This window comes from Vombatus ursinus, unplaced genomic scaffold (genome assembly GCF_900497805.2).
Source record: "Vombatus ursinus unplaced genomic scaffold, bare-nosed wombat genome assembly UNPS02014794.1, whole genome shotgun sequence".
Lineage (NCBI taxonomy): Eukaryota > Metazoa > Chordata > Mammalia > Diprotodontia > Vombatidae > Vombatus > Vombatus ursinus.
In genome coordinates this window covers 18,728,269-18,750,978 of record NW_020954572.1, presented here as the reverse complement: position 1 = coordinate 18,750,978, position 22,710 = coordinate 18,728,269, and the positions used below count along the sequence as shown (strand labels likewise).

The window sequence follows — 22,710 nt, the reverse complement described above, 5'->3', positions numbered from 1 at the left end:
AAACCCCCAAATGGGGTCAGGAAGAATCAGGACTGAAAAACAAAATATGAGGGGGTTGAACTAGATGACCTCTACGGGTCATTCCAGCTCTACATCTATTACTCTGACATTTATGCCACTTAGGGAAATTGTACTTGGAAAAATGAGTTTGGTGGGTTGTACTTATTTTTATTTGGGGGCAGGTGTCAGATCCAAAGTTGCAGGCTGCTGGAGCTTCACGAATGTTCAGCAGTCTTGGTTTAGGAGGGGAAAACTGGACAGTGATTTGCTCCACTGGGACCTACTGGAAAGGACTCCAGCTCTGAAGTCAGGGGACCCAGGTTCACGTCTCTATCTGTATGGTCTTGGGCAAATGGCTTAACCTCCCTATGCCAGTTTCTTCATTTCTAAAATGATGTTGAACTAGTTAGTTTTAGAGATCCCTTCTAGCTCTGAATCTACGATCCTATAATGCCCTGTTGCCTATGCCAGCTATCTGTGTGCCCTCAGGTAAGGCACCTTATTCCCCTCAATTTCGTTATCTGCCCAATGGGCTAGATGGTGGCCGAAGTTCTCTCCAGATCTTGGTCTAGGTTCTAGATCTGTGACCTGAAGAAGTTTTTCACTTCCCTCAGTTTCCTTATGTGAAAAATGGACTGTATTACCTCCGAGGTTCCTTCCTGCTCTAGATCTATGTTCCTGTCATTCCTGTTTCCTTTGCCAGTAAATAATATGACCTAGACAAGTCACTGCTTTGGGGTTCAATTTCCTTATTTGCAGATGTTCTAGATGGTCTTTGAGGTTCCCTCCAGCTCTAGATCTATGCTCCTGTCTGTGTGACCTGGACAAGTCACACCCCTGCCTCCTGATTCGTAAAAAGATCTAGACCGAGGTCTCGGAGGTTTCTTCTAAGAGCCCGACAAAGCGCCGGGGTCAGGGCGGGCCGGAGCGGTTGGCAGACGGGCGGGGCCGCAGGCTTCTGCAGGCTCCAGCCCCGGCGGATCATAGAGTCCCGGAAGTGCGCGGCAGAGCGGCTCGCGGGGACCGCGGGCTGTCTGTCAGCCGGGCCGAGCTCAGCGGAGGCTGGATGTCCATGGGCCTGGCGCTCAAGGTGGTGACTGGGCTGGCGGCCGCGGCCCTGGCGGCCGTGCTGCTCGAGCACTATGGCCTGGTGGGCATGTCCTCGCCGTGGCCCGTACGGCCCCAAGCCTCCCAGAGGCCCTTCCCGGCGCCCGGGGCCGAGGACACCAACATCTTCTGGGGCCTGCAGGTGAGGAGCGCGGGCAGCGGGAGTAGCCCCGGCCGCCCGGCCGGAGCCCCCGTGTGGGGACCGAGCCCGGGGGAGCCCTTGCAATGTCCCCTCACTCAGCCGCTCGGCCCGACGTGCTTCCCCTCCCCTACGGGCCCCTGTTTCATGTTCACCACTGCTTTGCAGATCTCGGACCTCCACATCAGCAAGTTCTATGATCCAGGCCGAGTCACGGACTTGGAGAAGTTCTGTTCGGAAACCGTCGATGTCATCCAGCCAGCTGTCGTCTTAGCCACGGGTAAGCGGTGGCTCCTTGCGGTCGGGCGAGGAATGCTGGGTCCTCCGGGGGCCGACCAGCCTGCCATAGATAAGCCCTATTAGGTTCTACTGAGATAAGTCGACATTGAACAAAGCTGGTGATGAAAAGCATGTTGTCCAAGGACAGGTGTTACCTGAGTTCGGATAGTTCTAGTAAGGTTAGTGGAGGGTGATAGATAATATCTGTCCATCATTATCCTCATCATCATCTTCCTCATCCTCATCCTAATCATTATCTTAGTTAAGACCATTCCTCTATTAAATTGTAGAGGGTGCTAATATGGAAATATGTTTTGCAGGACTTCACATGTATAATGCGTCTCATATTGCTTGCCTTCTCAATGGGTGGAGGAGGAAAAGAATTTGGAACTCAAAAAAAAGGAATGGTTTAAAAAATAAGTTGTAGAGGGGTTACCATCTAGGGTTACGATAAACACAAATAATGCATACTATCTGTTAGAGGGAACAGCCACACTAACAAAATTAAGCAACCTAAAGTATATTGTATTTACAGTGTTTCACTTGGGAAATTTTAAATCTCTGTATCATAATACACACACACATATATCATACCTTTATGATAAGAAAATATCCATATTATAACAAAGTTATAAGGGAGAAAGACAAAATGCAACTGACTTCCCCATGGTAAGCCTGTTATTTGCCTGGCCCTCTGGAATTTATTTTAAAATGAGGTGGGACTTATTTGTATACATACAGGTCACCTCACAGATGCTGTAACAAAGTAACAAACACAATAGACACATAGACACTTGAGTCTAGAGTGTACATTTCTGTTGTTTTTGGTTTCTGAATTTTTGTTTCTGAATCTAAGAAAAAGGAGGTGGAATTACCTTTATTTTAATAGGTACTATGCATTTTCTGTGTTTATGTCTTGTCTTACCCCATTACGTGGTAAACTCTGTGAGATAGGGATTATATCCTGCCCAAATTTTATATTTTCCTTAGTGTAGTTCTCTGCACATAGTAACTGTGACAAGTGTTAATAAATATTTGTTGAATAAATGAACTGAATATAGAGCAAGAGAGCTTTTTGTAGGGACTAAGTCTTTCTACTTGTCCACAGTCTTCTTTCTAAATTGTGAACTGTTGAAGGTTGAAATGTCTGATTCAAGACTTGTTGCCTGATCCCTTAGTTTCTGTGGCTCTGGCTCAATTACTTAATAGTTGATCTATTAGCACTATGCCTAGTATGTAGTAGGTGCTTAATAAATGCTGGTGGGGAAAAAAAATGCTGGTTGAGTGACTGACTCAAATAATATACTCTAAACTCTTTATTGGCATAGGCATTTGAAGGTGAATCTTTCCATCATCTGTCCCTGGTGCTGGCAGAATACCCTTAGGAAACCTGACTAATATCCCCTAAGGTGGAACCTTTGATGGGGATATCTGGTACTTGCCTAGACTGGTTTTATTATTTTTTAAGTTCAATTTTATTTTATTTTCAGTTCTGAATTCTTATCCTCCCACCTCCCACTCCCCCATTCATTGAAAAGGCAAGAGGGAAAAAAAGTACAAATAGGTGTCATCAAGTAAAACAAATTCTCAACTAGTTTTCTTAAAAAAATTTTTTTCTATTAGAACCTTGTAATGAAATTTGTACTGTGCTCTTTGAAGAGGTTATTTCACAACTCAGTAGCTGTTAGGTGGAATAGTGGATTGGAGTCAGGAAGACCTGAGTTCAGATCCTGTCTTACACATACTGTGGCCCTGGCAAGTCATTTAACATCTGTCTGCCTCAGTTTCTCTATCTATAAAATGGTAATAATAATGCCTACTTCCCATTAAATGAGGATTAAATGTTTTGCCAACTGTTGTATAAATGTTAGTTATCATTTTAATGATTTAAAAAGCTGCATTGTATTGTGTTGGCTATATAAATACAAAAGGAAAGATAGTCTCTACCCTTAAAGAGCTTACTTTCTAGTGGTAGAGATAGGGAGGAATAAACTACTGAGATCGTAGATAAAAAGGTTAGCACACCCCACTCAGGAACAGTAACATTTGATCATGGTTCTTGGCTCTGGAAGTGGAAAAGAGTGTAGTGGCAGTGGGGAAAGCAGGGATAGATGAAATAGAGGTACAGAGGTGGGGAACCTGCAGCCTCTAGGCCACATGTGGCCTCAAGGCTGAAAGTTCCCCACCCCTGTTAAACTAGAGGCAGTCATCAATCATGACAGTGGGGTTCCAGGATAGAAAATTCTCTATGATCTTCTTCAGCTGAGTGTGTGAACTTTTTCTTTAAAAATACTTTAATAATTGCATTTCAGTATAACTGGTTTCTTTTGTAATCCTATGTATTTTATGCATTCAAAAACATTAGTCTAAGAAGGGAGTCTCTAGGTTTCACCAGATTACTAAAGCAATTCATGACACAAAAAAGGTTATGAACCTCTGTTCTAGGTTATGGTCCCTGTAAGGTGGTTGGCAAGGTTGTGGAAGAGGATGGTTGGGGTTTTCCTGAACTAGAAGTTATGTAAGGTATCCACAGTGGATGCTGGATTGGGAGCCAGGAAGACCTTGGCTCAAGTCCTCCTCTGATACATACTGACCCTAGGCAAGTCATTTAATTTTTCAGAGCACCAGCCCTGCAGTCAGGAGGGCCTGAGTTCAAATCCAGCCTCAGATACTTACTAGCTGTGTGACCCTGGGCAAGTCACTTAACTCTGTTTGCTTCAATTTCCTTATCTGTAAAATGAGCTGGAAAAAGAAAAGGCAAACCACTCTAGTATCTTTGCCAAGAAAATTCCGGATGGGGTCATGGAGAGTCAGATACTTCTGAAACAACTCAATAACAACAAACGCCCTATGTAACTCCGTAAGACTAAATGTTGCAGATAAAGTGCCAGTCTACATTGGTAGAGGGAGTTTCCTCATTTAGGAGTTCCTTATACCACTGCAGTTGAAGGTCTAGTTATTATTTCTATTCCTATCTACCTAAGACAGATAATTTATGACTTTATAAATAAAACCTATGCTAAACATTTTTGCCTGTTTTTAGTATGTAGCTTTGAATGCAGGTGGTCTCCTAGTCAGGTACATGTTGGGTACCTCAACCCTGTTTATTATACAATGGACATTATTTGCCTGACCCTCTAGAATTTATTTTAGAATGATCGATGACTTTTTTGTATACTTACAGGTGACCTCACAGATAGCTTAAGAAGTGATCATTGGGGATCCAAGCAGTTTGAAGTGGAATGGCAAACTTATCAAAATGTCTTGAAGAGTACTAGGGTCACAGAAAAAACCAAGTGGCTAGATATCAGAGGAAATCATGGTAAGAGGGAGCCAACCCTTGGGTGTCATTGAAGCCAGCATTTCTCCCAGAGTTTGTGTTTTCCAGCTCTAATACAACTGAATTAAGTTACAAAATTGGTCATTCTTACACAGATTTGAATGCTGAAGTTCAATTCTAGTTGTGTGAAACACAACAGAATATGTAATAAAAAACCTTATGTGACATTGTTAGCCTCTAAGGGGCATGATAATCCTAATACCAAGTGAAAATGTAGTTGTTTTAAAACTATTATATGGGATGAAATTATTTTAGTGACTATTCTTATGCATGGCCATTTATGGCAAATTAAGATATTTGCATATAAACCTCCCTAAAAATACTTGTGCCCTTTTTAAAGATTATTTGTCTTAATTAGTCATTTGATGTATTTATTTTAGTCTAAATTATTATTCTATTCATTGTTAATGAGTGTATATCTATAAGAATTATCCTTTATATGAGAGAGGCATCCTAGCCTAGTGGTAAGTACCCTATACTTGGAATCAAAAGAATGAGGTAAAGTTCCAGCCCTTTCACTTAGTAGGTGTATGAATTTGGGAAAGACTAAGTATCAGGTTACTCATTATCTTCAAAATGAGGGGTTTGGACTGGTTGATTTCTGAGGGCCCTTGCACTTCTAATAGTTGCGGAAGTCAATGAGATTATTTTATTAGATGAAATGCATAACTATCTGTTTGATGATATAATAGTCTACATACAAATAATTCTTATAAAGAAGCTGTCAAAGTTTAGTTCAAATATACTTAAGCTGTAATTCTCTGAGGATAAAGTAAATTTCTGCCTTTTTCTGATTTTTATAGGGGGTATCCATCAGATTCTTTTGCAATAAATAATAAATCTATGTATCAAACATTTTAAGGCCAAAAACTGAGTCATTTACTGCAAATAATATTCAATAAAACAGATTCTAGTATAATTAAATAATATGAGTTGTCCCTTAGAATTACAATAGAATTTGACCTGTGTGTACACAAACATGGATATGAGCATATCTGTAATTAGGCTGAATTGTTGACCTCAATGGTCCTTTCCAGCTCTAAATCTATAATCCTGTATTCCTATGTATTCAATATATTTCCTCCTTAGATGGTAAACTTCTTGAGGGTTGGAATTATATCTCATCTATTCTCTTGTGTAACCCCTATAGTGAGTTTGTGACAAACAAAAAAAAAGGTCATTGCCCCTTTTCTCCTAGTTTACATGCTAACATGATAAAAATAAATATTATACTGTACCTTTTGTCTTCCCAGATTTATACATCTCCGAGGTGTTTTCAGATCCAAGGGCATTTCCCCTGGGAATGAATTTATGAAAATTTTGTGCTTCATCTCCTTTTTTTTTCAGATAGGAAATAACTTTTGAAAACTGTGAAAACAGTCAGTGCTAAAGAGTGTTTGCTAGAATAAAATTATGTAATTTCTTCTAGGTCTTATGAACCCTTCACACTAGTTAAGAGGGCTGAGTTTGTTTCTCTCAAGAGGTTTTGAAGACTGTTCCTTCATTTGGCAGGAGGGTTGTTAAAAGTGATCCTGAGACTTATTAGCTTAATTTTCATTGTTGGCCTCAATTGGATTTTCAGCCTGTTCTCAAGATTAATGAAGATTTAATAGATTCCCAGAGGAAAGTGAGCAATAGTTTTGGCAAGGAAACCAAGCATCTAGTTTCTTTGAAATCACAACATACCCAGATGAATTTACAAAGGTTCTATAATCTATTCTAACCCATTCTAACCCATCTAACTCCTAGAGTTTCTTTATGGGTCAAATAGGAAAGGATAGGTCTCTAATCCTCCATTGCCTAGTAGAGTGCTTTATACAAAGGAAGCATTTATTGTAGATATACATGATCTGCAGTTCAGAAAAACTGTATTTACCCTAAGTGTGTGATTGCTGAAATGTAGTAAATAAAACCCATTCCTTGTCACAAGTAAAAAAAAAAAACAAAACAAAACTGAATTGCCCTCCTCCGCTAAAAACAAACCCTAAACTTTTTTTTAGGTCCATATTAGCTTATTCAAAGTAATAATTATAAATATTCATTATTCCTCAGTCAATTATATGCCCTTTTGTTTTTTAATAAATTTTTCATATTACCTGTATTCAGTTCAGAGTTTTTCAAGTCTTTTGTTACCTGGTAACAAAGTAGCATCTTCATTAATTTCCTAGTTGAGTGACTGGCATTCTGTTGTATAAAGTGCTTATAGAGATATGATAATAATTTTTTATCTGATCATTAACCTTTGTGTGAGTTTTTTGTTTGTTTTGATTTTTTTTCCTCCCCTATAGATGCATTCAACATTCCAAGTCTGGAGAGTAGCCAGAATTATTACAGGTACTGAAATGAACTGGAGATAGACTTATCACTGTGTGTGGACAGTGATTTGGGAAGAGTAAAGTCAATTTGGAGAGAATATCAATCAATCACCAAACATTTATTGAGTGCCTGTTATGTTCTAGGTGTTGTGTCAGGCACTGGGGATACAAAGTGTGAAGGGGGAAGCACTGATTGGCAAATGTTCTTTTTATACCCAGATATAGAGGCTTTTGTATTATTAAAAGAAGAGAATTACCTCTTTTGTGACTGTAGGAAAAGCAGAGAACAGAGGGTTTCCATTTAATTGTGTGCATTTAAAAAAAATTCTCATAATCTTATGCTCACTGTTCCTGTTTACTGTAGTACACCTTAAAGTCTTTTTTCACCATTGCCTTTCAGTAACATTTCTTTAGCCAGCTATTTCTTTCTTTTCTTGGATTAGGGATTCATTTTTTAATACATTTCACATTGACAGTAGTATTACCCTGGACCTATTAACTAAAACAATAAGTATTTATTGAGTTTCACCTTTGTGCTCAACATTGGGGTGGTCCCTGTAAGGGATTCAAGAATAGTATAAGACATGATCTCTGTCCTCAAGGAGCTTATAGTCCAATTGAGGAAATAAAACATGCTTAAGAAAACATCAAAAAGCAACGTAAGAAAGAATATGATCTAGTACTAAATTACATCTTACAAGTTATAAATGCTTTAGGAAATGATAAAAGGGACCTTAAGGGATCAGTTTGGACATTAATGGGGAAACTTTTCAAGAAGTTTGATCTGGGCCTTGATGAATGGTTATGATTTGAAGAGGGTAGGGAAGGGCATTAGAGAAAGAGGGAAAACATGAATGAAGACCTAGAAGCACAGATGAGCATATGGAGAGTGATAAGGAGATTGTCTTTACTAAGACAAAAGCTTCCTGTATTCATTTTTTAAAAAGTTTTATTGTTACCTTTATTTTTATACTAGTCATATCCACTTAAACCTCTTTCCTTTCCATGAAATTCTTCCTTTTAACAAAAAACAAACAAAAAACCCCAAATCACGGGCCCTAGAGACCACATCTAGTATTATATACCATAATCCATAACCATAGTCCCCACCTCTCTATTGAGAGAAAGGTGAAATTCCTTATCAGTTTTCTAGGACCTAGGTTGTTCATTAAAATTCATTTGCAAGATTGCATTTTAGTGGTGTTAGTATTTATATAATTATCGTCATTGTGTTTATTGTTCTTTTGGTTGTTTTCTTCACCTTGCATCATTTCATACATCCTTGTTTCTCTGACTTCCTTATTAATTTTATTACTATTTAACATTTAATTATATTCATATGCCACAATTTGTTCAGCCATTATCCAGTTGATGCTAACCCATTTTATTTCCAGCTTTTTTACTACAACAAAAAGTACTGCTGTAAATATTTTGTTGCATATTTTGTTATATCTAAGACCTTTCTGCTATATATCCTTGGGTATGTGCTCAGTAGAAAGGTTGCTAGGTATGAAGGGTTAGTCACTTTTCTCACATAATTCTAGTTTGATTTCTAGAATAGTTGGACAATTTAGAGCTCTACCAACTGTGTATTAGTGTCCCTTTCTGATAATAAGAATAATTATATATTTATATGTATTTATATGTTCAAATATTCATATATTCAATATACATAGCGCCTGTTATGTGCCAGGCACAGCACTTTACAGGTTTTATATCATTTGATCCTCCCAACAGTGCTGTGAGATAGGTGCTATTATTGTCCTCATTTTACTGTTCAGGAAACTGAGGCAAATCTAGAAGGCTCCTGTTCAATAATAGGAAATAATATTAGAGTGGGGTCAGATTATGGATGATATTGAGTGACTCAGCAGAGGAGTTTGGCTTTAGTATCACAGGCAATAATAAACCTTGCAGGTTCTGACCAGGAGAATAGCTTAACAAAAATGGTGTTTTACAAAGATTTATCTGACAGCAATGTGCAGAAGAGAGATTGGAGGCAAAGAAGCTGGTTGAAGGTTACAGTGATAATTTAGGCATGGTTTGATGAGGACCTGAGTGAGGGTAATGGAAGCAGGAATGGAACAAAGAGACATTTTGAGTAGTATGATAGGACTAACTGGATATTGAGGTTAAAGGAAAATATAAAGACAAAGAAGGCTACCAGGATTTCTTGCCTTTATATTTTTTAAAATGGAGAATTTTATTTTCCATCCGCCAATGCATCAATGATTTATTTGCTGCATTAAATCAAAATATCTCTGTCTTTATGTTTATATATATAAATAGATAGGTAGATAGATAGAAACTCACATATATTCACACACAGAGAGATATTGTAAAGAATACATGCACTTCTGAAAGTTCTTACAAGTGCAGTTTTCTTATTCAGAGTACATGCTATGCTAATATCAATAATATTTATAGGCATAATAATGCTATATTTTAATCTCTGGTTTCAGATTCTATCTTAATGTATCTGAACATGTATAAGGACAGTAAATAAGAGATCATGAAATTCTCAGGAATAACAATGAAAATACAATAAATAGTAAAAATTTTAATGAAGACAGAAATGGAGAAAAAAATCCTAAAGGAGAGATCTAAAAAGTATTAGAGAGGAGAGGCAGTAGAATATGCTGCCTTTGTTTAAATTATATTTTACTTCAAAAATACACTAGTTTTCTAACATTACTGACAATTTCTGAAGTAAATATTTGCTTTGAGACATATTTCATAGGTCCTATGGCTTAAAGATAGCTGTGGGAAAGGATATTAATTTCAAGGTTTAGAAATTTCTTTGTCCTTTTTCTTATTTTTGTTAAGTAAAATATTTCCCAGAGTTTTTGAAGACCTGAGCAGGAATCCCATTTTTGCCACTTTCTAACTCTATGACTTCATGCAATTTACTTCATTTTTCTAAAACTCGGTCTCTTCATATATAAAATGACCATTTTAATACTTCAGCGACCTCTCATTGAGGTTGATGTGAGGAAAATGCTTTATAAACTGAAAATCACCACATAAATATGAGCAATTATTACCACCTTTTCATAGAACCTTTTTTAATGGAAGGTCTCTTGCTTGGAATTTCCATTTACAAAAGAAACAGGAATAATAATTTTTATTATTTGACAAACAAAAATAAGGTTTACTGAATAAAACACCATAGAGTAAGGATTCTTAATCTTTTTTGTGTTAGGGACCCCTTTGGAATTCTGGTGAAACCTGTGGACCCATTCTTGGAATAATGTTTTTAATGCATAAACATAGGAAGTACATAGGATTGCCAAGGAAACCCATAATGCTGAAATACAGATATCAAAAGATTTTTAAAAATCACCGACATCATAGATCCCAAGATGAAAACACCTATCTAAACTGAAGGAAGCAGTCAAAAATAAAATAAAAAATATACACAGAGACACACACAGAAACACCCCAAAACCTCTTACACATAGGAATCTTTATATGCAAACTGAAAACATGGAAATTAGTTATTGAAAGACATATACCATTTAATCTGTCTAATAACATGGAAGTTAACACATTTAATTTCATTTTAATTTTTAAAGGTGTTACACATGTTCTTTGTTTTTACATTAAAGTCATTCTTGATAATATTCCTACTTTACCCCACTCTACCCATCTTACCTTGAAACAAAGAAAAAAGATTAAGCAAAAATCAGAAGGCATAACAACTGTCTGGCACTATAAGCAATATTTTGTACTGAAAGCATCTCTTTGAGCCTTTGTCCCTCTCCCCATGTAAAGGAAGGAGGTGGATTCTCTTAGTTCTTCTCTGAGACCAAGACTGGTCATTCAAGTTACACAGAATTTGTCTTCAGCTTAGTATTCTCTTCTTTTGCGTTATTGAAATAATCATGTATATTCATTTAATCTTATGGTACAGTAACAATGCAGTGTATTCATACACCACAATTTGTTGAGCTATTTCCCAATTGATTACCTACCTTTCCAATTTTTTTTTTTTTGCTATCACAAAAAGCACCGCTAAAAATATTTTAGTATATATAGGACTTTTGTTTCTGTCTGACCTCGTTGGAAGATATACACAGCTATGGGATGAGTCACTGGGTCAAACGATATGAATGGTTTAATCACTTTTCTCACATTAATTCCAAATTGTTTTCTGACACTTGACTATTCAAATGTTAGGTATATCCAAGAGTAAGCTATGGCCTGTCAGTTTTATTTGCCCTCCTGAGGGTTATAATTATCTGTTCTGTGGCATTGAACCTTACTACCAGGACTCTTTCTCTGCTCTAATCAATGGAGAGACTTCTATCAGACATGGATCATGGGAACATGACTGGGTCATGTTGCTCCTCAATTCAAAAGACCTCAGTAACTGTCTGTTGTATGTCAAATTAAGTTCATATTTCTTTGCCTGGCATTCAAAGCCCTCTATAGTATAGTACCATCCTCCCTTTCCAGTCTCATCTCATACTACTTTCACCTCCATGTTCTGTGGTGCTGCAGCCAAATTGAACTTTGCCCCTTACACATCCTGCATTTTCCTGCCTTCCCTGCATGCTCTCTCTCCCCCCAACCCCCGCCCCTGCCCATTATTCTCTATGCTTAGGATATCTTCTCTTCCTCCAAAATGACCTTTTCCTCTGTAGCTCTCATATAATACTCATATTTTTGTCCCCCCCAATAGACTTATCATGTAGTATTTTGTATCATCATTATTTGTATCAAATCCCTCCCCTAGACTATTAGCTCTGTGAGGGCACAGATCACATCTAAACTTTCATTTCCCTACCACTTAGCACAGTGATATTCCTGCTTCTTCAGATATTTAAAGGATCTGTGATTTTGTCAGTGTGGATATTCTTTTCACCGTTACAGATTACCATTCCTTCTGTGCTTTAGAAAATGGTCTTCATGAGTTGTTGGGGATGAAAAAATATATCACCAAGTGGCCAACCCTCTTGAGTCATTTCAGACTTACCTAGAGTGGTCCTCTGATACTAGAAAGCTCATCTGTTGCCAGGCCTTTATTCAAAAGTTTGTAAAGTTTGCATTCCATTGGTATAGTCTTTGTGAACCCCGGGTTATCACTACACCACTTTGAGGGGTTAGTGTTGGACAGTAGAGGTTATGTACATAGTAGACACTTAAGGAATGTTAACCAAATTACTGAATTTGTTGCTGAAATTTTGACATTGAGCAAAGCATATTTACTACCTATATACTTTGTCTCTTTAGAATGATAGATTCTAGAGGGCAGGAATTGTATCAGAATCTATGATCAATAGGATGTTCAGTACATCATGGGTTGGGATGCTTTTTAAAGAAAAGTTCAATAGTAGTAAGAAAAAAATTAAAGCGAATGCATGCTGGAATAATCAATTGCATCTCTACCACATTGTGTTCTAATATGTATGAGAATTATACTGTAGATAAGACTTCCTCTGCACTGTGTACCAATGTGCCAGGCCTAGAGTCAAGAAGACTCCTCTTCATGAGTTCAAATCTGGCCTCAGACACTAATTGTGTAGCCTGGGCAAGTCACTTAACCCCATTTGCCTCAGTTTCCTCATCTGTAAAATGAACTAGAGAAGGAAATGGCAAACCACTCCAGTATTTCTGCCAAGAAAACTACAAATGGGGTCGTGAAAAATTGGACACAACTGAAAAATGACTGAACAACAACAACAAGCACTGTATACTTGTTAACCACAAGATGTGTGACGCATATCTCTTGTGGGCTTGGCATTTTACTTCAAAGGAATATTTATATAGAGAATGTGAAAAGTCACTCCAGACAATTTTTAGAATTCATTTTAGCTCCTTCTTGTCTGTTATATGCTAAATTATTCCTTTGATAAGAAAGTGAAATCTAGAGTGATCTAAGAGTGAAAATATAAATTCTATTCTTTTTGGATTGCACTGAAATCATCCCTATCTTATTTCTGTAGGAGATACTCTGCCTTACGTCGGCATGGCCCTATGCATTACATCCATAAGACCCCTTTTGGAAACTACTCTTTCATCTATGTGGATGCTACCCTCACCCCAGGGCCCAAGAAACCCTTTAATTTCTATGGAATACTAGATGAGGTATGGTAAACTTCTTCATTCTCTTTATAATCTACTCATTTTAACTGGTTTGGGTACATCAGACTTTGTTGAGCTGTACTAGGTAAATGAGACCTTATCTATGGGTTCTTAAATTTTCACTCTAGTTATAGCAGTTGCTGTTTATAATGCAGTGCCTGGTATATAGTGCCCTCTCATACTGTCTAACCCTCATCTATTGCCACTTTCTGCTTATGGACCATATTTTAAGCTAAGCAAATAGTTAAAGCTTTTTTTTTTTTTTTTGCAAAGTTAGCTATCAACTATTACTGCACTAAATTTGTGTAATGTTCACATTTGAGAATCACTGAAGTCAGATCTTGGCTATTAGTTATTAAATAGCTCTAGATAAAATTTTGCTGTAAAACCTATATATTAATAATTTCTTAGAGAAAATGGATGATTTGCTGTATAAAAAAGTATTTAGGTTTGAACCACACATATACCTTCTCTGGCACCTAAATGAGGGTTTTAGTTTTTAATGATTTTATAAGTAACAGGAGAATAGCAGAACTATTTATAGATTATTGCCCCCATATCTCAGTGTGGAGATAGTCTTATAAATACTAGTTATTTTATTTTAAATGGCTGGTTACATGTTTTCTTTTAGGAAACTTAGTGAAGTGGATTAAACAGGAGAACTAGATTCTTTTTTTCTGCAGGGTCACTAAGTTACTTTTTGACCTTAGACAAGTCACAATTTTATATTTCTATCTTTGTAAAATTTTTGTAATAACTCTGTGATTCACAGAATTGTAGTTAGGACTACATAAGAGATTATACAGGAAAACACTTAGAAAAATATAAATTTTATGTAAATTTGGCATATTGTCAACAATAATTATAATAATTCAAATAAAATTATATATTAGCTACGTCATATTTCAACTTGGGCACTAATGAAAAATCATGTGATTTCCATCCCATTTCAGAGACAAATGAGGGCACTCGATTTACTGGCTAAGCAGAGTACGCATAGCAACCATAGTATTTGGTTTGGACATTATCCAACATCTACTATCATCTCTCCAGCTCCAGGAATACGGTCAGTAATGAGGTAAGGCAGAACTTCTAGATCCAAAATTGATGGTTTAGGTTTGATACCTTTTTATTCCATTGTTCTGTGGGATCATCCCAAGATATGATATTTTACCTAGCCTATAAACATTGTTTGATTTTTATCATTTAGTTCTGCTGTAGCATATCTCTGTGGCCATCTCCATTTGCTTGGTGGACTGATGCCTGTTTTGCACACTCGACATCCAAAGGGCACTATGGAACTAGAGCTAGGAGATTGGAAGAAAAACAGGAGGTGAGAGAACCATAGAAACCAGCAAAAGGCTGCTATGTTCTTTCCTGAACTTGATGCCAGCCTTCTAATAGGCTGCCAGGTTGGGGTAGAACTTCGGAGTATGGAGCTTTATCACTCAGTTTACTTATCTTTAGATGTATATGATAAAATACCAGGATAAAGCTACTTTAATTGAAGATACAAATCTATAAAAATATGTTTATTGATGAATTGTTTTGATATGTTACACAAATAAACCAATGCATATTCCCCACTTGAATCCTCTTTAATTCCTAAAAACCATTAAATAAAATATAAAAATGGTAGTATTTGCAGTTTTACAATTTAGTGGTTTTCCATTTCCTAAAAGGTGGGGATTAATACCAATGTGATCTAATGGTTCTGATCTGAGAGTTGTTGCTATTTAAAGTTTCATTTGTTCACATAATTCAGCAATAGTGTATATTGATTTTCTTATGTTCACTTTGCATCAGTACATATCTACCAATATTTGAGTGAGTCTTCCCACATTTCATATTTGTCATTCCCTACTGTACAGTAATATATTACATTATATTCTTATACCATGATCTTTTAGCTATTTCCTAATTGTTGAGCATACAAGCTCTACTTTTTTGCTGTTATGGATCGTGCTACTATGAATATTTTTGTACAGATATCTTTTTTGTCATTAATTTCCTTGAGGTATAAAATTGTTAATAGGATCACTTGGTCAAAAAAATGAACAATTCTATAAGTTTTATTGCAAAATTCTAAATTTTGACTGGACTGATTGACAGTTCTGCCAGCAAAAAATTAATGTGCCTATTTGTCTCCATTTCTGCCAACATTAAAAAGGGCTCTATTAAAAACAATAAGTAACTGATCTCTATAAAGAGAAGTATTCTGTTGTACCAAACAAAGTTTTTATAAAGGGTATCTACTATACTGCCTCTCAACATCAGCAGCTGTTAGTAGTTGGTTTTGAAACTTCCTCTACTCTGCTATACAGGAAGAAAAACAGTGGATTGGGGGAAAATCTCTTTGAGAAAAATGGCAGATAGAATCCTGATGTTCATAACTTATCTGGAATCAATTCAACTTCAAAAGGGCAATACCTAGTTTTCAATGGATTAATGGTCAAGAGCTATGAATATACAGTAAACAAAAGAAACAAAATTTAAAGTCATTTGGAAAAAGTTATCCATTTTATTAGTGAATAACTCATTAATAAATGCAAATTAAGGAAGCTACCTTAAACTCATCAAATTGGCAAAAAGAAATAAAAATGTTAAAACTTAATGTAGGGCAAGTGGTACATTAATTTAGTACTGATAGCATTGTAAACTATTCCAATTTCAGCTCATTTTGGTAATGTACAATAAGAATTACAAAAGTGATCATACCCTGTGACTCAATAATCTCATTACTGGGAAATTTACACCAAGGATGTCATCAAAAAGATAACAAGAACTCTTTGATGATGTTTTTAGTGCGTTATTTGAAGTAATGAAAATGTGAAAAATGTGAAAATAACCTAGATGTCTTAATATTGTAAAATGTCTCAACAATTATGGTATTTAATTTAAAAGAATGTTACCATATTATTAAAATGATGTAAGAAATATGGGAAAACATAGGTAATAATGCATCCAAAAGAAAGCAGAATCAGGAGAAATCTACACATTAACTATGTATATGTTTTATTAAAATGGCTGAAGTATACAGAAAGGAAATGGACAAAGAACAAAAAGAGATAAAAGAAATAGTTGAAGAGTTAAGATTGAGAAAAAATTTAATTGTAAGTAGTTCTGAATATTTTGTATTTGTCAGTTTAAAATAAAAATATAAACTATTTTGCTTCTAATACAATTGGAAATTCAAATCAGATTAACAAGTTTTAGTGATTTATATGAAATTACAGAACTGAACAACTTAGAGCCAGAAGATACCTTAGAGATCATCAAGACTAGATCTCTAATTTTATAGATGAGGAAACCATGACTATGAAGGGTTAAGTGGCTTATTTAAGGTCACACATCAGAGCCAAGATTCAGGCCCGGTTCTAACTCCAAGCCCCACATTCTTTCCACTGAATTACTCTTTTAAAGTTTTAAGCTGAATTTAAATGTATGTGCATTGACTTTAAATCAGGCAAATGATTTTAAAATGTTTAATAGCATTAGTGAGACTATAAACTGTGTTAATAGACTTATAAAAGTTCAGACTTAGAAAGGATTTAGAGATCATTTAGTGGTAATCCCTTCATTTTACAGGAGAGAAAACTAGGTCAGGGAGTTTTACATGATTGACTCAAAGTCACATTGCTAATGGTGAAGCTGAGACTAATAAACTCTAGAGATATTAATTTAGTGTTGTTTCTACTACAGTAGATTCTGGGAAATTAAATATCATAGTAATAGTCTTTTACCTTCTGGTGATTTCATGTAGCTTTTTTTTTTTTTTTTTTGGTTAGGCGATGGGGTTAAGTGACTAGCCCAGGGTCACACAGCCAGTAAATGTTATGTGTCTGAGGCTGGATTTGAACTCAGGTCCTCCTGAATCCAAGGCCGGTGCTCTATCCACTGTGCCACCTAGCTGCCCCTGCTAGCTTTTAAAATAGCAGCTGGTTTATAGTAGCTTAAGAAATTCACAATCTCAGTCTAGACCAAATGAAGTATAGGTGACAAGGATGAGGATTTAGAGTTAGGTAAGAAGGAAAGGAAAAGGGAAAATGACTATCTTATTCATGCAAAATCATGATGTCAAGAATTGTTAGTTTTTTCTTTTTTAACCTTTGTTCATTATATAGATTCTCTATCATTGATCTCATGTAACTAAATTACCTTTTTAACTTTTGGCCTTCAGGTACCGGATCTTTGCTTTTGACCATGACCTCTTTAGCTTTGCAGATTTGGTTTTTGACAAGTGGCCAGCGGTGCTCATCACAAACCCCAAGTCATTTCTCTACAGCAGCTCTGTACATGAGCCACTGGAGAGACTCCTCTACTCCACACACATCAGGTATGGAAAAATCTTGAGTTTCTTTCAGATTAGTATTTAAAGGAGTAGGCCATTGGGAATGAACTTCCACATGAATACTTTATGTTTCCCAAGCTTAACTTCTTCTAGGATTTTCTTACTCTGTCTTTTCCATTAAGCTTTCAATTAGTATGTAAGAGTTAAATTTTGCATTGGTTATTAGTGGTCTTAGCTGGACAGCATTGGGAAGGGAGGTATAAATAATCAAATTTTCTTCCTGAATTTAATTTTTTTTCCTGAGCTTTCATACCTCTAATTGTTTTAATTGATTTTTCTATGGGACTTTTTTTTTTTTTTAGGTAGACATAGCTAGTCAATGGCTGAGGTCAGATTTGAACTTAGATCCTCTTGACTCCAGGGCCAATGCATCACCCACTTCACCCTCATTTTTCTTCTCCCAGCATAGTTTCCCCTCACATTGGAAAGCAGTTGTAAGTAACAGCTGTCTTCTAATCTGAAGATTTGGCAAAAGCATTGGCAAAATTACGTTTTAATAATTTACTATTAAAATAATAATTTAATAATTTAAATAAACTATGTTTAAATAAGCATATTTCAGCCACTCTTTTTAAAAATTTTATTGATGCCATTTTAAAACACTACAGTTATTTCCACATTTAACCACATTCTTCCCAGCCTTTCTTGGTAATAAAGAAAAACCTTTAAGCAAAACCTACCTCTGGTATATACAATATTTCTTTCTTGCCATTGGGAAGTTAGTTTCATCCTCGTTCTCTGGGTCTGAGATTGTTCATTGCATTTAATCTGAGTTCAAATATCTTTTTAGTGTTGTTTTCCTTTATATTATTGTGATTGTTATGTTTGTTATTCTCCTAGTTCTGCTTACTTCTCCCTGTATCAGTTCATACAAGTCTTATCTTTCCTTGTTTCTCTGAATTCCTTATATTTATCGTTTCTTACATTGCAACAGTATTCTACTAGTCATATATAGTCAGTTTCTTCAACCACTGTTTCGTGTTTTGGGGGGGGGGGGGTTTGGTGAGGTAATCTGGGTTAAGTGACTTGCCCAGGGTCACATCGCTACTAAATGTCAAGTGTCTGGTCTGAGGCTGGATTTGAACTCAGGTCCTTCTGACTGCAGTGCTAGTGCTCTATCCACTGTGCCACCTAGCTGCCCCTTTTCAACCACTCTTAACAAACCTTCAGGACATGCTGAGGGGGCGTATGCTGCTGCTAATAAATTAATACCCCAGAGAGATTTGCTGTCAGTTTATGGTTTTTTGAATTTAAATAAGCTCCTTGAGGGACAGTGCCTGTGTCTTCCTTTGTACTCCCTCACTGCACCTAGGAAAGTGCTTTGTAAAGGATAACTATGCAGTAATTGCTACTGGTTGATGGTACCCGAAGTGCAGAAAGGAGCAGGAGAAGGCACCAAGAGGGGAATCAGTTGTCTCTACCCAGTGCTAACGGGGATCATTGCAGTCAAGTAGGTCATTGATCTTTTAGCTAGTGAGGAACCTGGCAATGGTAAATTTTAAGGCTTACCCAAATCCAGTCAGTTTCTCTTTTCTTACATTTCATACATCTTACATTTCATACATTGAGTAACTTTCTTCTTTATTCAGAAAGTACAATACAGATTTTATTGTGATGAGATTGGACTCACTAGCAAAATATGATAATAAAAATGTTTGTTTTTTTAGACAAGTCAGTCTTTATTTTTTCTGATTGGTACATTTGATCCCAATAATAAACATTTTTTTGACAATTAAATATAAATTCCAACAAACGTTTATCTTTGTAGCAGTTTCCCAGAGGAGTTTCTCTGAATATTTTAAGGATAAAATATGTACTTTAAAATGTATTTTATTGATATTCTTTATATCATTGTCAATTCCCACTAACGCGCCTTTCTCCTGAGCCCTTCATTGTAACAGTTAATAAAAATTCATAGGATATCAGTAGGACATTGGTAATAATTCTCTTAGAGAGGTATTTAATCTTTTTAGTCTTGAGTACTATATTTATATAAGATTATATAGGGTAATTTTTTGATATGTTCAAAACCGAACCTAGTATGAAATTACTAGCTAAATAAAATATTTCTTAAGAGGACTTAACTGAAATCCTAGTGCTAGTTATAGAGCAGAGAGTATTATTTGTGACTTAAAATTTCAGCATTTCATATTTGTAAAGATCTTTACTTTCATATTTTTAGAAACCTCTTTTCTTTTTCATTTTTTTCATTTAGAAATAATTTTTTATTGATAACTTTTTTCCATAACTGTCATTTCTGTATAACTTTTATTTTTGCATAACTGTCATTTCTGGATATACCACTTCTCGTGACCCATAATTAGACTCCCATTGTAGCAAAGAAAAGACGTTTTGCAAAAACAGACAGTAGAGTAATTGAAACTTTGAACATACTTTTGCTCAAAGGACCTTAGGTATGTTTCATCATAGTAATCTGTTTTCTGTAAGGAACTCATAACCCACATTAAAAAAAAATTCAGGGGCCAACATTAAATTCTGTTGTAAGCAACAATGCAGTACAGTAGGTGCTCAATAAACATTTGTTCAGTGAAATAATGAAAATTTATTTTAGTTCTATATGAGGGTTAGTTGAAGGGAAGGAAAAGGAGTTAGGGAGGGGAAAGACAGTGAACTGTTATATAGAGACAGAAATTCAAACTTGAAAACCTTGTAAGGCAAAGACTTTTTAAAAAATAGTTCTCCTGATGCCTTTATTTTTTATGTTACAGTTGTTTCAATCTACCCTGCTCACGTCCGGATGAGCTCTTTCCCTTGCAATAGAGCAAAACCAAGTGACACACTGTAGTTCCCACTTCTGTACTAAGGGCAGAGAAGTACTTTCTCATCTCTTTCAGGGCCAGTTACTCAGTATTGAATGGATTTAGTGTTCTTTTCATTTACATTATTTTTAGTCATTGTGTATCTTGTTCTGGTTCTGCTCTCTTTGACTTTGCATTAGTTCATTCAAATTTTCTCGTGTAAGTCTCCTATTTTCCATTTTTTACAGTGAAATATTTCAGTTGTAGAACTAATTTTTCCGACTATTACCCAATCAATGGGCACCTACTTTGTTTCTAATTTTTTACTACAAGAAAAGGTGTTGCTATGCATATTTTGGCATACATGAGACCCTTCTGACCTACTTGGGGATACATGCTAAGTAGTGGTATCTCTGAATCAGAGTAGGAACAATTTTATAACTTCTTTCTCCCATGATTCCTAATTGTTTTCCAAATTGGATGGATCAATTCACAACTCCAACAAAAGTGTATCTGTATGTCTTTCTTCAGCCCCTCCAATATTGACTATTTCTCTCCTTTGCCATCTTGCCAGTATATGAGATGAAATTTCAGGGTTGTTGTAATTTGTATTTTTTATTAGTCATTTGGAGCAATGATTATTAACTAATACTATTATTTTGAAAAAAAATTACACCTCTTTTATTTAAGAAAAATAGGTAAACCTTGCCATAATTATTATAGTGTTTTAATCTCTAATGTTCGATGTACAAGAATTCTCAAAATTTTGTCTTTTCTTCATTTCTAAGCCTGCTCAGTCAGTAAGCATTTATTATTACTGCACATTAGGTGCTATATGCTTTGGAAATTAAGGAATGTCATCTCATAGAGAAAAGGCTATCTTCACAGAATAGCATCTATATCTTGGTCTTTTAGAATATCATAGCAAAAAGTTTTTAAAGTCATATTGCAGAATCACACCTTGGGCATAATTGAAATAAATTTCTTATTACTTGTGAGCTAAATAAGCTAAACGTAGCCAGTCGGCCCCAATGCTTCCCACACTTGGAAGAGTTACATGAAATGCAAAGATAAAATAGTCACAAGATTCACCTAGGTTACACTGAGGTCCCAGTTAGTTATAGTGTCTGAAATAACCTCTTCTGTAAGTCCATTCTTTTTCTTCTGGACCATAAACCCTCCAATGGCAAATCAATTTATAATATGTTATCAGAAGTGTGGAACCTTAGGCTGTGTATTAAAAGCTTCAGAAGCATGATTAATGTGAGAAGTACCAGCTCCTCTTTAGGTTAAAACTGATTGTCAAAATCATTCCTCTTTCACTTTGTTGTTGTTCCGTTGTTTCAGTCACATCCAACTCTTTGTAACCCCATTTTTGGTTTTCATGCCAAAGATACTGTAGTGGTTTGCCATTCTCTTCTACAGCTCAATTTACAGATGAGGACACTGAGCCAAACAGGATTAAGTGACTTGCCCAAGATCCCACAGCTAGTAAGTATCTGAGGCTGGATTTGAATTTAAATCTTGACTCCAGCTGCCCTATCTTGACTTACCCACCTTGTTTTAAATGCAACTCAAGATTTTAATCATAGGATCATAGATCCTGATCAGGAAGTTAGTTTTCATGTTCAAGGTGCTCAACAGTATTTGATGGAGCCTAATTAAATAATTCAGCTTTGTTCAAAGTAAACTATTTCTGTTTTTCCCAGAAAGCAGAAAAACAAAACCCATTTTCTCAACTGTGCCTTTTCAGTATACCCATATCAGAGTACATCCTTTCTAAGAAAAAGAGACCCAGATTCTTAACATCATACATGTATGCATATTCTCATTTTAGAATCTTGGCCTTCTCACCATCCTCCATTACCTCTGTCGCAGTTAAGATTAATGGTATTTATTTGGGGAATGCTGTTCATCTGTCTGGTCCTATTTTCGTACTGAAGTGGAATCCTATAAATTATAGTGAAGAGACCCATATGATAGAGGTAAATGTTCAGGTAAGGTCTTTGTTTTTCCCTAATTTGCACCATACACACATACTTAAGCTAGTAGTTTGGGTTGAATCTACTTTTAACTATGCTTTGGAAATTTTCTCATCAAATGGGGGGAAAAAATTTGATTTTATCATTAGTCTGTTTATACATCATGTTCATTTTGTATTGAAGAGAAACCATGAAAAATCATAGTTTCAGACTAGAGGTTCTTAACTCGGGGGTCCACAAACTTATGTTTTGTTTGTTTTATTTTATTTTATTTTATTTTATTTTATTTTGTCTTTTATTTATTTATTTTTTTGTTTTTATGAGGCAATTGGGGTTAAGTGACTTGCCTGG

At 35.8% G+C, this 22,710-nt stretch overlaps 1 protein-coding gene across 3 annotated transcripts in view; it reads left to right on the top strand.

The window, feature by feature from the left end:
* Positions 1-1,066: 1,066 nt before the first annotated feature.
* Positions 1,067-22,710, top strand: part of TMEM62 (transmembrane protein 62) — a 49,730-nt gene continuing 28,086 nt past the window's right edge. Inside the window, exons 1-9 of one of the 3 annotated variants that reach the window (XM_027870171.1) lie at positions 1,067-1,249; positions 1,415-1,526; positions 4,710-4,847; positions 7,154-7,199; positions 13,129-13,270; positions 14,221-14,345; positions 14,478-14,600; positions 17,448-17,603; positions 22,215-22,374. In XM_027870171.1, the coding sequence (XP_027725972.1) occupies positions 1,067-1,249; positions 1,415-1,526; positions 4,710-4,847; positions 7,154-7,199; positions 13,129-13,270; positions 14,221-14,345; positions 14,478-14,600; positions 17,448-17,603; positions 22,215-22,374 (1,185 nt within the window). Of the gene's footprint in view, positions 1,250-1,414; positions 1,527-4,709; positions 4,848-7,153; positions 7,200-13,128; positions 13,271-14,220; positions 14,346-14,477; positions 14,601-17,447; positions 17,604-22,214; positions 22,375-22,710 lie in introns of those variants that run through there. The other 2 variants (XM_027870172.1, XM_027870173.1) reach the window with 2 other exon arrangements.